The 15,011-nt window shown below is 39.6% G+C and overlaps 1 protein-coding gene across 1 annotated transcript in view; it reads right to left on the bottom strand.

Annotated features, from left to right (window-relative positions):
• Positions 1 to 13,179, bottom strand: part of UNKL (unk like zinc finger) — a 2,026,838-nt gene extending 2,013,659 nt beyond the window's left edge. Inside the window, exons 1-2 of the mRNA XM_044089534.1 lie at positions 13,059 to 13,179; positions 9,840 to 10,049 (exon numbers count right to left, since the gene is read on the bottom strand). Of these exons, the coding sequence (XP_043945469.1) occupies positions 9,840 to 10,049; positions 13,059 to 13,123 (275 nt within the window). The 5' untranslated portion in view covers positions 13,124 to 13,179. The remainder of the gene's footprint in view (positions 1 to 9,839; positions 10,050 to 13,058) is intronic.
• Between the last annotated feature and the right edge of the window lie 1,832 nt (positions 13,180 to 15,011).

Raw genomic sequence — 15,011 nt, 5'->3', positions numbered from 1 at the left:
CCCTGTAAAATAAATATGTGTAAAAAATTCTGAGCGTGCTTAAAATGTTGAGAGTACACTGTACATGGTTACTGAAAACTCATCTGCCTACAATGCACCAAGTTTCATAAGCAAGCACTAGGCTACCTGTCTAGTTTAAATGGCCTGTAAGAACAATTTCCCTTTTGGTGCTTGAATTAAACTATCCCAATCGATGTTACTCTGGCCGTACCTATCCTATGTTCAATAATTATATATTATCAGTACTGACAACAACTGGGATCATACAGTACATAAACAGAGGGGATCCATACAAGAGACAGCATTTAAGTGCTGCCTCGGTCCATTAGTAGTGCAGGGGGCAGCACTCTACTTAAATTTACTTGTTTCCCCATCTAGAGATCCAAATTTTGTTTGAATATGGAAGGGAATGAGCTTTATTTGACACAGATGGGGTGTCTGTTTCACAGCAGCAGAATCCTCTCTGTGAGCTATACCAGTCCACTGACAAACCATTCTGTTGATACTGCAGAAGAGGTTTAAATCCCCACACTAAACATTTTCAATGGCATCCGACTTGCTGATGTGCAGTAAATCCACCAGTATTCGGTAACAGAACACCTTGCATGCCAGACGCAGCTCACCTCTTAACAGCCTGTAGGATACAGACTACAGGGACAGAGCTTTGAAATGGTCCACTTTGTTTAGGCCTTGTATCCTTTTACTAAAGGTATCTGCGGGAATTCCAACTGTCGCATGTGTAAGCAGCAGTATAGATATAAAACAACAAGCAGCTCTGCAACTAGATTCAATCAGACAGAGAGGACTAGATAGTAATCGGTCATTATGGAGGACCACACCACATATTTTAGATTTCTTTGAATACATTAAAATCTACAGTAAGCAACAGCTGTGTTAATATCACTCAATAACACAGAAGTCACAGAAAAAAAAATATGTATATACTTTAGTGGCAAGGCTTATTACTCTAGCACATTACTGGAATGGGTAGGGGAGGTCTGAGAAGCAAAGAAGCACTTTCCTCCATTAAGTATCTCAGAAGGCAGTTATCCAGGACTGCCACTTATGGCAGAACATAAATGCTCTTTAAATGCTACTGAAGCTTGTATCACCAAGAATTAAGGGGCAATAAGCAGGCCTAACCTACGCTCATTCAACACTACAAGAGGAGGGTAACACTTTTTATGCTATCATTTCTGTAATGGGAATTATGAGTTATTTAGTTCCATTAGACAAGATAAACAGGCTTATGCACTACTACGCTTGTGCAGAGAGATTTTTCAGAACATGCCACTTCTTAGACATGCTAAACTGAACTTTAAAGAAAACAAACATACATTCACCATCAGCAAGCCCTCTTCCAAAGGGGGTATATTGTGACAATGGCACAAATCAGGTGCAAGAAAATGTGCTATACATTATTAAACATTAGTTCTCAAACTCTAGCAAATCTTCTACTGCAAAAAAATAAAAAAATAGTCATAACCATGCACACGAAGCTCACTTGCAGGGTCAGTCTCTGTAGAGCATAAATTTTATATACACACAAAATTTTAATCATAACACAGACATACACAAGTCAGAACAGGACCAGTGATGACAGCTTAAAACTTTTTTTTTTTTTTACATGATCAGCGCAGACAAAGAATTATGTAAAGAGAAAGTTGTAAAGGAACAGAGTTAATCCTTTGATACCACTCCCAAGTCACTAGTCGACATCCAAATTTAATGTGGTGTCTGCATGCTTTACAATATATGTCATAGAGAATCCATTTCATCAGTAGCCCTCTTCTAGGTGTTTTATATTCAAACCATGAATAATAGCTTCACTGATTATACCAAGTCAGTAAATACATTTCAGTAACCTGAATTTACTTAAGTAAAAACAATACAAAAAAAGGGATTGGAGGGGTTCATCCCCACAACAGCCTTTACTGTATACAAACTCCTCATCAGTTAAATATACAGCTACCACTGCTGTAGTCATGGGGGGGGTGTACAACAGCATTGCTTTTTTTCAGAAGTTGGACAAATGAGGATATTTGGGCAGTACAACTCAGCCTTACAAACTATAATCAAAAAACTTCTAGTCAACAAATCTCGTGTGTGTTCGGAACCAGATTTAGCTAATGGACTCTTGATGCATCCCACAATACAAAGGGTACTCTCATACAAAAAAAAAAAAAAAAAAGACAATTTACAGTGCAAGTACTGCTGCATACAGTTTTTCAGCTTAGAGAAATCAGATTGTGAGGCAATGTATCACAACACCATTCATTACCAGCACTAAAATGAATCAGTACTATACCTATTACAGTGTTTTAAAATGCCACTCTATTACACAAAGCATGACAATAATCACTATCACGAAATAAGATTGGAAGGAAAGTCAGCAGTGGTGTGTAAAAAAAGATAAAATGAATGAATGTCAGTTACACTATTAAATACAAAACAAGGCTTCTAGCATTAGCACAGCCAGTGTACACTTCTTCCAAAGTTCTAAGAATGCAAATACACCTACAGCCAACATGGAAAGCAGCACTTCACCCCACTTCAAGTCATACTACTAATATTCAGCTTACACCCAGGCTCTATTTAAAATGACAGCTTCAAAAACTTAGCTGCACTGAAGTAAGAAAAGGGTCTTACCAGAAAATGTGCACACCCTCACAAGAGAAGAGCAAATACAAACATACAAACATCTCCAGGATAGCCACAAAGAAATAGACTACAGCAATGGCAAGCAGATGTCTTTACCTCCTAAGGGTTTTCTTCAAAAGAACTGTGAATCAACAGCTTTCTGTAAGGAGTATAAATTAGAAGTGTGCAAACAACTAAGACAACTGCCCAAAACTCTGCCATTCTTTTAAACCATGAATAAAGCACACTGTTTCATTTTACACAAACTTAAGTGGGTGGAAACAGAAGCACACAAGCCTTCCACAACATTTTAAGTGACTTCGGCAATGATGAGCACTAATCAATGAATCAAGAAAATATGGCACTGACTAGTCTGCTGTACCTACAAAATCATTCAATGATAAAAATTAGGATTCTGCCATACAGACACTGACAAGCATCAAATGCAACTTCTACAACTATACACTTACTTAGTATTTTAAAATTAGTACTAAAAAGGGCTTTTGTTATTTCAGAAATGCTTCTAATACACAGTGTCAATGGAATCCCCTTTCTGCCCCAACAACACAAGCATAATACCACAAATTTCAACAGCCACGTACTGCGAACATAATTAAACTACATGAGGAATGCAAAGTCTTACTCGTCTTGCTAAATATGCAACTGTTATTTGCTCAGAATTGCAATAAGAATCATCAACTTCTGGAAATTAAGTGCTAATAATTTAATTACCAGAACTCCTTGAAGTCCATACTTGTAATACCTGCTATAAGTGAGAATATGATCTGGCAGTAACTACAAAGGACTAAGGGCTGCGTTTATAATCACTGCATAGGGTTAGTGTGTTTATAAGTCACTGTCAAGCATAGTGGAAAGGTGCACTGGCTGCACCTAAGCACAACTGAAGTGCACTTCAGAGATACCAGCTGCAGTTGGGTGAAATGGTGACTAGCATATAGAAAGTCTGTGACTATACTACGTTACTGCATTACTGTGATTTGTTTTCACTTTTTTTTTAAATGTGCGTATGCACAGAAGAGCTAGAAAAAAACGGGAGCAGCAGCTTTTCTATCTACTTTGCAATCAGCAGATTGTACAAACTTGCTGATAACTTACCTGTTTCCCCAGGCTTAACAGCAAGATAAAAATGAGAAACAGGCAATGTTTGTCACATCCACAGATTTCCTACAAGTCAGCAATAGAAATTATGCTTTTCATACCTTTTGTAAAGGTATCCTCAGTATGCATAAGTGTGCAGGGGTTTCAGTGTGGAGAAGTAGGTGGAATACTTCTATTATGAGACCCTGCCATTCTCTGCCAAGTTTTCTTCACATTCCAGACAGAAGAGGTGCAGCAGCCTTAGGTATAACCGAACTGATTTGCAAGTACTGTCTCCATTACTGATTTGAAAGTTGTAATCCACACTGCCTCCTGCTTTTCATTTACAGAAGATCTGTCAGTGATTAGCAGATTCAAACCTTAAGATCTCTCTCCTTGCCCTAGTCCCCAAATTCACAGAATGTGTTTCCCGTATGTCCTTAAGGCATCCACAAGCATGTGATTCTCCTCAAAATTGAAGATCTCTGCTGTTGCATTCGCTGTAAAGTTTAAACAAATGTGACAAAACAGATGTCCATCATCCATCTCTGATGACTTTAGCAAGTGTGGACAATGAAAGGCTCTGTATTACACATAACATTTGCACTAGTTGTGACCCGTGGTTTTCTAGTTCCTACTGCCTATGTTGTGCTAGTATCTGTTGTAGTAGTAGAAGATATACATGTACCTTTTTGGTGTGTGTGTGTGTGTGTGTGTAATAGATTATATATATATATATATATATATATATATATATATATATATATATATATAATCTATCTATACACATACACACACACACACACACACACACACACACACACACACACACACACACACACACACACACACACACACACACACACACACTAGTAAGTACAGTGATTATATTTCAATCATTATTCATAGGTAGGTACTAGGCTATCTGCCAGAGGGCATTTATAAGCCTAGCCAGAGTGTGTCGGCTTTCGACACTCCATTGATTAATTAACTGATCCTCTGTCAAGCAGAGCCAATGAAGTGATCCCAGAGGTGTATTTTGTGTTACCATCCACTCGTCAAGGTTTCTCTTGAACAGTGTTAGTGAGGGGCTCTGCCTGATGTAATTTGGAATTTTGCTCCAAAGCATGGGGAGTTTCTGTTACAGGAATCCCTCCAGCATGTTCTATTTACTGCTGTGGCGAGGTTTAGCTCACTTAAGCATGTGACTCGCAGCGACTTGAATTTCTTTAGGTGGAGCATGTCCATCAATTCTGAGTTGGCCATTTCTTTGTAAAGTCAGGCAATGATCACCTCAGAGTAAGCGATATGCCACCGAGTACAGCCGGACTGCATAGGACATATGTTTGAGGCCAGTAATCCTCTTGGTGAGGTACTTCTGTGGTCATTCCAGCTGTTGGAAGTGTCTTGTGAGGTACATCCCAAATGGGGTATTGTACTCTATGATGGATCTAATGAGTGACGAGTTGAGGGGCACTATAACCTCTTATTTCTAGATGCGAACCCTTAAGTAATAAGATGGGCCACATAGAAGGATTTCCTAACTACTTTGGCAATATGATTGTCAAAGGAGAGATTACTACATACCTGGGTCCCCAGATATCTTATTACCTCTTCTGTATAAGGGGGCTGCCACCTATGTGATAATTCGTGGGTGTTTTGTTTTCCCCAAATAGGAGGACTATGCATGTTTTGGCATTTAGCTTGAGGCCATGACTTTGACACCAGGTGTTCGTCTCAGTAAGGCCCTTCTGAAGGATGTCCGTGTCAGCCGTAGAGTCAACTATGACTCCCAGTTGCCATCAGCGAACTTGCTTAGCCATAGTCCTCCTGCGTTTGCCTGTACTGCTGAGAAGTATATGCCGAACAGTAGGGGTCCCAGGACCGAGCCTTGCGGTACACCACTTGTGACTGGTTTCAAGTCTGACCTGGAGCCCGCTATTCTTACCGTGTGAGTTCTGTCTGTAAGCCAGTTCGCAACCCATCTAGTGACGTAGGGGTTTATGTTCAGGCTGGTGAGTTTTTCTGCAATACCCGAGTGGGGAATGGTGTTGAAAGCCTTGGCGAGGTCAAGGTAGGCTGTGTGAACCACCTTTCCCTTGTCTATGGCCTTGGTGACTGTCTTGAAGAAGTCAACCAGGTTTAGTAGGCATGATCTACCCTTAACAAAGCCGAACTGGGTTGGGTCAAGTGTTTGGAAGTTCCCAATGTCTGTTAATAAGTTCCATGATGATGCACTCCACAACCTTGCAGACCAGGCTAGTCAGGCTTATGGGGCGATAGTTACCAGGGTCAGTTGTGGCCCCTCCTTTGTGGAGAGGAATAACCGCTGCTGTGCGCCATTCTATGGGCACATAGCCTGTGAAGAGGCTGAACAGCGTGTTTAGGTGGGGGATTCGTTTGTTCTGTAGTCCGTGCAAGACGCAGCCTGGGACACCATCTGGTCCCACTGACGCTGTGTTCTTGGCTTGTGAAAGGGCTGTTTTCACCTGTGCGTCTGTGATTTTTGGGACACTACACTTTTCCAGTATTGCTGTGGGCCCTTTTGGAGGTGATAGGGGAGTGAAGTTTGCACTGAATCTGCCAGGATGTTGGCAATATCAGTAGGTTCAGTATAATTTGTGCTATTTTGCACCAGTTCAGTGCATATCTGCGAGTTGCCACTTAGATTCTTAACATAGCTAAAGAAGGCTTTGTGGTTATCTTTTGAATCCTTGGCTATTTTTCTTTCGAAGTTAGCCCTGGATGATGTCACGAGGGACCTTAGTTTCTTACCGATACTGATAAGGGATGTCTTTCCTTCTTGGGATTTGCTTTTTTTCTGAACTAGTTTCCTCCTTCTATTGTATAGCCTGTTTATTGTAGTGGTCCACCAAACTGGTTTCCTTCTCTTAGAGAAATGAGTCTTGGTTTTGCTAGGGATGGCACGATACATGCATCCTTGTACGTGCTCATAGAGTGCATTTGTAAAGGTTTCTGCATCTTGGGCAGCGTTATCCTTTAGCGTGGGGGCTGTAAAACTTACCACCTCTGTCTTAAGTAAGGTGAAGTTTGCTTTAGAAAAGGTTTTTACTGTGGTTTCCTTAGTTGGGGGTGGGGGTGGGGTGTGGACATCCAGAGTGATTAGTCTATGGTCTGATCTAACCAGTGACGGGTTGACCTCCGGTGTGGAACACCTGTCGCCCATGTTGGTGATGACCAGGTCCAATACGTTTTCACCTCTGGTAGGGGAGTTTACCAGCTGATCCAGGGCGTTTGAGTTGATGAATTCCAGGAAGCGGTGGGCCTGGAAATTTGTACTCTAGTAGTTTATCAGGGCGTTCAGTAGGACCTTCATGTTTTCCAGTGTCTCCAGAAAGGTGGACTGGTGGTCCTGGGTCATGGAGGGTGATCTGTAGCGGGCCACAATTTGCATTGCAGATTTGCCCGAAGTAAGTTGCACATGGATGCTCTCAGAGGTATCAGGCTGCGCCACTGACCTGGAGGTGTAGGTATTCTTGATGAATATGGATACACCCCCTCCTTGTGCGTTTTGGTCCAGTGTTCTGTGGCCGAAACATGTGGTATGAGCTACAATTTCTGGGCCAGGAACTACTCCTCGAGGTAGATAAGCTAGAAGGCTTCCCTCCAACACATAAAAAGGCTTGTGGGGCTCAGAAGCTTACTAACAATCCTGGATACAAGAGCGGCTTTCAAACCAGAAAGTTGAAAGAGATGGAAAAAAACTGCTCAAACAGCCAATAGCTACAATGTCTGGGCCAGGGACCACTCCTCTTGTGGTAGATAGGCTACCTGATGCTTACCACTCCCACTGATAAGCTAGAAGGCTTCCCTCCAACACGGAAAGGCTTGGGGGGGCTCAGACGCATACAAAGAGTCCTGGATACAGCAAATCTGTACCTGGACTAAACTAGTAACAGGAAAGGCAGGAAACAAGTGCAAACACAGACTTTTGAATCAGAAGGTTGAAAGAGATAGAAAAGCTTCCCAAACGGCCAATAAACTATAATTTCTGGGCCAGAAACCACTCCTCCTGTGGTAGATACCAAGTGCTTACCACTCCCCACTGATAAGCTAGAAGGCTTCTCTCCAACACAGAAGGGCTTGGGGGGCTCAGAAGCTTACCAACAGTCCTGGATACAGCAAATCTGTACCTGGGCTACACTAGTTATAGGAAAGACAAGGACCAAATGCAAAACGGGCTTTTAACCAGAAAGCAGAAAGAGATGGAAAAACTGCCCAAATGGCCAATGAACTACAATTTCAGGGCCAAAACCCACACTTCCCATGGTAGATAAGCTAGGTTTCCCTCCAACACAGAAAGGCTTGGGGGGCTCAGAAGCTTACCAACAGTCCTGGATACAGCAAGTCTGTATCTGGACTTGACTAGACTAGTTACAGGAAAGGCAGGAAACTAGCTTAGAATTTTTTTTCAGAAAAGCAGCTAAAACAGCAGTAAATACAATTCAAATTGTAGTGCAGGTCAGCACACCAGTGTGTGTAGCAACACTACGGCAAATAAATGCAATTAAATTAACAAAAGGAGTAAAAAACAAGTGCAGAAGGCAGTAAATTAGAAGGCTACTAACAAGCAGTAATAAGTGCAGAGTAAGAGCGACTGAACAGATAACACGCAGAAGAGCAACTGAATTTTATATATATATATATATATATATATATATATATATATATATATATATTTATTTATTTATTTTTTTTATTTTTTTTGAGGGAGGGAACAGAGCAGGATTAAGAGGCTACAGGGGTTGTCCTTCCCAAATGCTCTCTTTGTGCACAGTAGGAGTGCCTGAAATAAGAATATGATCCCACAGCACTCATTTGAATGAGCAAATGAGATGGGCCCAGAAGGAGTATCCAAATACAAATCTACAAGAGGGTTGGGCAATTTCAAAGCCACCAACATTAACATCAAAACAAGAACAGGGAGCGTGGGTGGGGAATTAACTGTAGAGAGACGGCCACAACTTCAGTTGAGTTAATATTCAGTGAAAAAACACAAATAAATTAAATACAGTACTATATGCAAAACAGCAAATAAAAAAGTGTACTTAAAATTCACTTACATGTCCAGCTGATTTCAGGTAGATGTTAACATACTGCTTTACGCATTCAACTGTAAGCAGTAAGCACACTGACAACATGTTGGCAGCAGTAAAAATGACACTGTATACATATTTCCCAATTGTGCCATTCATAACTTGTTAAAAAAAGCATTCCTTGCCAATAAATAAGGATTCTGCAACTTCAGGTGGCAGCTGATTACAGTGACTCGTCATTTCCAACCAATTTCATAGTGTCCCTAACTCAAAAATGATTTTAATTTAGTGGTGCATTACATGATCTGTTGGCATCAAATGCAGGAAATCACAGCACACTATGGAGTAGTAGGAGCTAATGTTATTATGCAAATGAAGCTCAGTCACAATGTGTTCTGTGAAGGACACCACAGCAAAATTGTGGACCTCTCTTATAGGTTAAGTGAAATGATCTCAACATACATACAGATTCCTCCTCCAAGAACTAAACTAATAGATCCCTCCCAATTTAGGACTATTAGAATATGAATTTGCTCTGGACACTTCTGTGCAGGGCCAAGCTTTACTGTAATCAGCACCAACTGTTTGTGCTTAAGTGAAATGTGTATAAACACAATGCCGCTGTCTGCCAACTGAACTGGTGTTTCTGTGAACAATGGGAGTATGAATACCACCCTAAATCTCAGCACAGTTAATTAACAAGTTTCCTATGCTCAGGATATAGGGTTCAATTCCCGCCAGGTTTATTTACCTGCATCCCTGACCAAGTCATCTTAGCAGAGTGCCCCTTTAAGAAGAGACTCAGAAGCACCATTTATCCATTCAATCTGGTCAACAAACAAGTAAAAGAAAAACTAAAGCCATCCACAATGGATATACCACTTACTTCAGAAAAGCTGACTTTAAAAAGAACAAAGCAGTTTGGCCTTACAATTTTATCGGTTACGTAAAGTGTCATACAATTAAATGTTAGCCTTTACAGTCAACTTACATTCACAACAGCAAGACAGAATTAAGATCACTACACAGTGCTTAGAAACTTACTCATCTCCATCAGGGCAAATGCCTGTAGTCTCATCATACTTAGTGCAGTACACATCTGGACTATAATTAAATGTCCCATCCCGTCTTCGTATAGGCCTCCGACGGCGCTGATTTAAGAAATGCCAATGGAAACAAGTAAAGGGTCGATGCTGTGAGCACTTGTGCTGCAAAAACAAAGGACATTGCTCTGTCCGGAACTCCTTTAAATACCTATGAGGGGAAGAAAAAAAAAAAAAGTTTTAACAAGTGAAAATTGAACGTTAGAATATCAGTGGAATAAGGGCAATATTTAACAAATGAAAAAAGTCATCAACTCAACAAAAGATGTACTCTGCCCGTTTCATCACTGTCAGCAACTGGAAATACTTTGGATGTCACTTATTACATATTACAAAACATAGTCAAACAGCACTGGTTCTTTCATGTAAGCATCAGTTCCATGTTAGCTGAGCCAATATGTATTGCTTAGTTGACCAGTCTTAGCCCCACCACCCCTATGTGGTGCTTATCAAACAGTGCAAACTACACACTTTAACACCTTCAACAGCTGATCTTTTAATGACTACAGTTAAGACAGAAAAAAATGTATTTTAGTAACACATTTTAATCAAGATTCAAATACACAAGAATCAAAAAACAAAGCAGAAAAAACTGGGACTAAAACTATTGGCATGAAAAAAAACTATAACAACTGCCACTATCCTAAAAAAACTAATATAAACCGTTTACAAGAACTAACCACCATCATCTGAAACTTCTCCTTAAAAAGCATGAAAAATCTACCAGGCAAAATAAAAAAAAAAAAAAAGAGACATATTAAACTCAAATACTCTAGGCATAAAAAAAATATCCATAATGATGAGGTGTAAACATTCTGATTCGCGAACTGAGACGGTATTTGAGAAAATAAGTTTATTATGACATTACTGGAGCTTAAATAACCATCCCCAACTTGTTTCCCCCCACTTCTGCACATGGGATCGGGGTGTCACTTCAATAGTGACAATCATCTATAGCGAAGGTTTACACCGCCGGTGAACCTTAAAATGATACGTTAAAATCTTTTGGTACGGTATTCAAGTTTTTTTTTTTTTAAGTTACAAGTTCACTCTTCTCGGAGAGCTTTCAGATGCAAATTTTAAGATGTTTAGTTGTTATATAAATCCATGCCTTAAAGTTGGACCAATTTAGGGAAATAATATAACTTAAGGAAAACGGGTGAGAGAATATGTTCTTTTTTATGACGGGATATGTAAAATAACTACCTGCCACGGAATAGTTACTATGGATTATTATTTTGAATTTGGGATATTAAAACATCCCAAATCTTATTAACGAATATACAATGCCAAACATATGCATTATATCAGCGCTGTTACATACGCACTCAGAATAAACATTAAAAGTGAAAAACATGAGAGCTTTTATAGCTGGTGTAAAACATAGCTTGTTTAAATAAAGTAGTAATTTTAACTACCCACCCTAGTTTCTTCTATCATGCAAAATTATAGAGAATAAGCTCTACTTAAAACACTCTACGCACCTTAAACTCACACCAATACTTATGCCCATAACTTGTAGCTTCTTTGTAGTTCTGCACAAGTACTGTCTCTAGCACTACATTCGAAGTGCAAATATCTACATAACTTATGTTATATACTTGCTTCTCGTTTAAAACAGCACTTAAAAAAACTCAATAAAACCGTGACATAACACATGGGCACGGTTACAACTTCATACGAGAGAAAATAACGAAATGCCAACGCCGACTACGACAATGGCACTAAAACCTGACCACACGGACCAAAACTAACGGGTGTGAAGTTTAAGGAGCTAGATTTTAAGTCAATTGACTGTCCTGTAATGTAAATGCGCTACCATTATAAAATAAAATACGAGTTCTCTGTACAGCAAACTCTCCAAAATCTAGTGCTTCTTTCAGGAGGATCACAGATTTACAACCAGACGTTAAGCTTGGCTGCACAACTATCTGAAGATTCTGAACGCGTAAAAACATCTGCCGAATCCCAAAACAACATGACCGTTTTCAAAAAAGTAGAAAGCAGTACTTGGCGATGTTGCTTGGAGTCCTCTGGGTAAGTTGAACAACTATCTTCAAAGCTTGGTTATAAGCAAAAACATTGTTTTAGCAATTGCTTATACACAGTCCGCAAACATAACGAAAGCGGAATGACAAGCAATCACGCAAACCTAAAACAACATAGTTCTAATACACATAACATCGAAAAAAGTAAACAATTCTAAACCAAAGTCTGCAAGGTTAAATGCAGTTATTGCATAAGGATTTACGTTTTAAAAAGAGCATGCAAAACTACCCCAGATGCACTGCAAAGCTAAATACAGAGGTATGTCAGCAAGAACTGCGAGTCAGAAGCAATGCTAAAGAACACGCCCACTAAGAAATGTCAAACGCTGATCGGGTGCATTTATTTACCAAACAACCATCGCTACAAATATTAAACTTTTCATGCAGCAAAGATACTCGTATACATTATAATAACAGCTCTATACTAACCAGAACTTACACAGGGTTTGCAGCAACCCTTCAAACATAACACAAAACATGTCACTAGCAGACCCGCCCCCTCCAACCGAACATATTATAACGAAAGAGTTGCATGAATAAAGTCTATGTTAAAACATACATCAATCTTATTAACTAAGACAACAAAAACAGTTTATCAAAAGATTCCTGCACATCAGCCAGGGGATCGCTACGGATACGTGTATTTCCCCAAACTCACAGCTTTCGATGATTCTTCATACTACCAACACATTCTAGAACTCTGCTACGAAACATCTATTGCGTGCTTCTATGTCACTACAGTACCCTTACGTTAGAACACTAAGGTCTGGAGAACTTTACACATTGGGCCGTGATGGAGGGAGCAAGAGGAAAAATAAAACTACAGCCTTCAATTGCAGGCACCGTATCCAATTTATGCACACCTTCTGCAGCTATAGCTACTTTAGCATCAAGTGTATCTAGTAAGGGCTTGCAGATGTTTTCAAAATTTTGCGTTCGAGCCCTTTCAAGTTTTATTTGACTTATGATAGTAGAAAGAAACTGCAAAAAATTGCATCATTTTAAGACAGCATCGACTGGGAGGTCTGTATTTCTCAGTAGTCCATATCACCCAAAGCATGCAACAAAATATATTATAAACAGTAATTAGCATTAACATAACTTATACGTACGTGTAGTGAGTAGGTTTCTCGGTCTGTGGAGAAGCGTTCAGCGCCGTTTTCGAAACGGACGGCATTTTTAGTCAAAACAATATAGCACGCATGCGCCTGGAGTGCCACTCACTAGAGTGTGCTGCAGAGGAACATGGGCAACTGGCGGGATAAACAAACTCCTCCTACTGCTTTACTTCCTAGTGTATCGTCGGATGCCTTTATTATACGTATAGGGTGTAGGCAGTACAATACTACGTTATGTATTACATTTTTGTAGAATCGATGTGTTAATGACTTTATGTTTAATCTGTGATGTGTTGTTGGAAAGCTTCAGTTACACCAGTCTGTTTACTTAATAAATACAGGAGTAAACCAAATAGTAAAGACAGGAATTGGTTCATCCAGTTATGATTTATCGATATATGCTCAAGAGGGCTCTATCCAGAGTAATGTATTGTCGCATAAATTGATTGTTCTGTATTTTTCCGGTATTCTGTTTGAGTAAAGAGTCACGCCTCCCGCCCACACTTTTATGCGCCTAGTCTTAGCATTTCGTAATTTCCAAATAATTTGATACTGTTTTTGAATGTTTTGCTTTACAATCTGAAGGTTATAGGCGAACCACAGAGGCACCGTTTAAAGAACAGCGGATTTTAATATCATTATGTCTGTAGCGAGATTCTCAGTTGTTTACTATTAGAAATTATATGTCCCTAAACAATACAACTGCACTTATAAAGAGCGTAAACCTTCCAAGTTAAGTTTTGTAGATCAAACGAGAGGCGATTAGTGCATTGGAGAATACGAGTAGAAACGTTTACCATGATATTACATATATGCAAGTAAAGTCCAGAATACTAGTTGGTATCAGAAATACAAACTCGCCACCCAGAGTATAATATTTCACGATACGTTGCCAAATATTCTTGGGCCGTATTAAGGGAGCTACATTGATGGGAGAGCCCTTCATAACGAGGGAAGCAGAAGGTGACATAAAACGCTCTAAGGCAGATGTAGACCATACCAAGACCATCTGGACAATTCAAGAGTGAAGTTGTACTTGTGTGGATACTGCTCTGCTTGGTAGGGAAAAAGGGCTGGTAGGGACAGAAATGCAGACAAACTTCATTTAACCACACAGTGCACCTGGGTCACCCATGAAAAGGGACAGCTTGTTCTTTGGGCTTATATGATGCTGTCAGTCCAGCTAGCTGGAATTTTGCAAATAATTCTATGTCACTTGTGAATATTGCTATGATTTATACAAAACTGTATGTTATTTACTGAGCTTCAAGAATGTAACCACAGTGTACCCTACTGGAAAAGAAAAGAAATGTATATAGACTATACCTGTGCAAATGTATGTTTTAATAGTAGAAACTGGAACATACAGAGTTAACTTGCAAAATTTCCAGAAAATAAGTTTGAATCAAAGTGTTTTACGATTGTGTAATCTCCCAGTTTTAGTGCAGCAAACAGACGCAATATCTAGAGCTAGACAATTTTCTGTTGTCTTGAAAGTAATTATGTAAAGTGTTTTATTGCCTCCTAGCAGCTGCACATCTGAGAGTTATGTACTTCTCACACAGGTGTCTGTTAGCCTGGGAACTGAAGGCAGGTGACAAAGAGTGATGTCATCCAAGGTGACCCAGCAGTAATGTTTGATAGTAATTTAAGAACTCTGTCAGAGAAAGACTGGCCATTTTTGTATCTTGTCTTGGACTTAGAAACATTACAGTGTAAGAAACTTCTCTGTGTGGAAGATTTTCAGTCCATATATTTCTAGTTAATCACTGTATATTAATCAGATAAGACAATAGTAGTAGAAGTACGTAAACTCATCAAGTCAAAAAGTAATAATAGAAAATATAAAATTCTACAGCATTACTAAGTATTCGAAAGTAATCCAAGCAAGGCAGGCAGTCTGTTTCCAGTCGAAAATCCTTTATTAAGTACACAGACAAGCGATCC

This window comes from Protopterus annectens, chromosome 12.part0 (genome assembly GCF_019279795.1).
Source record: "Protopterus annectens isolate FY-2018-M chromosome 12.part0, PAN1.0, whole genome shotgun sequence".
Lineage (NCBI taxonomy): Eukaryota > Metazoa > Chordata > Ceratodontiformes > Protopteridae > Protopterus > Protopterus annectens.
Note: the sequence above shows the minus strand (reverse complement) of the source record. Positions and strands in the feature narration are given on the sequence as shown.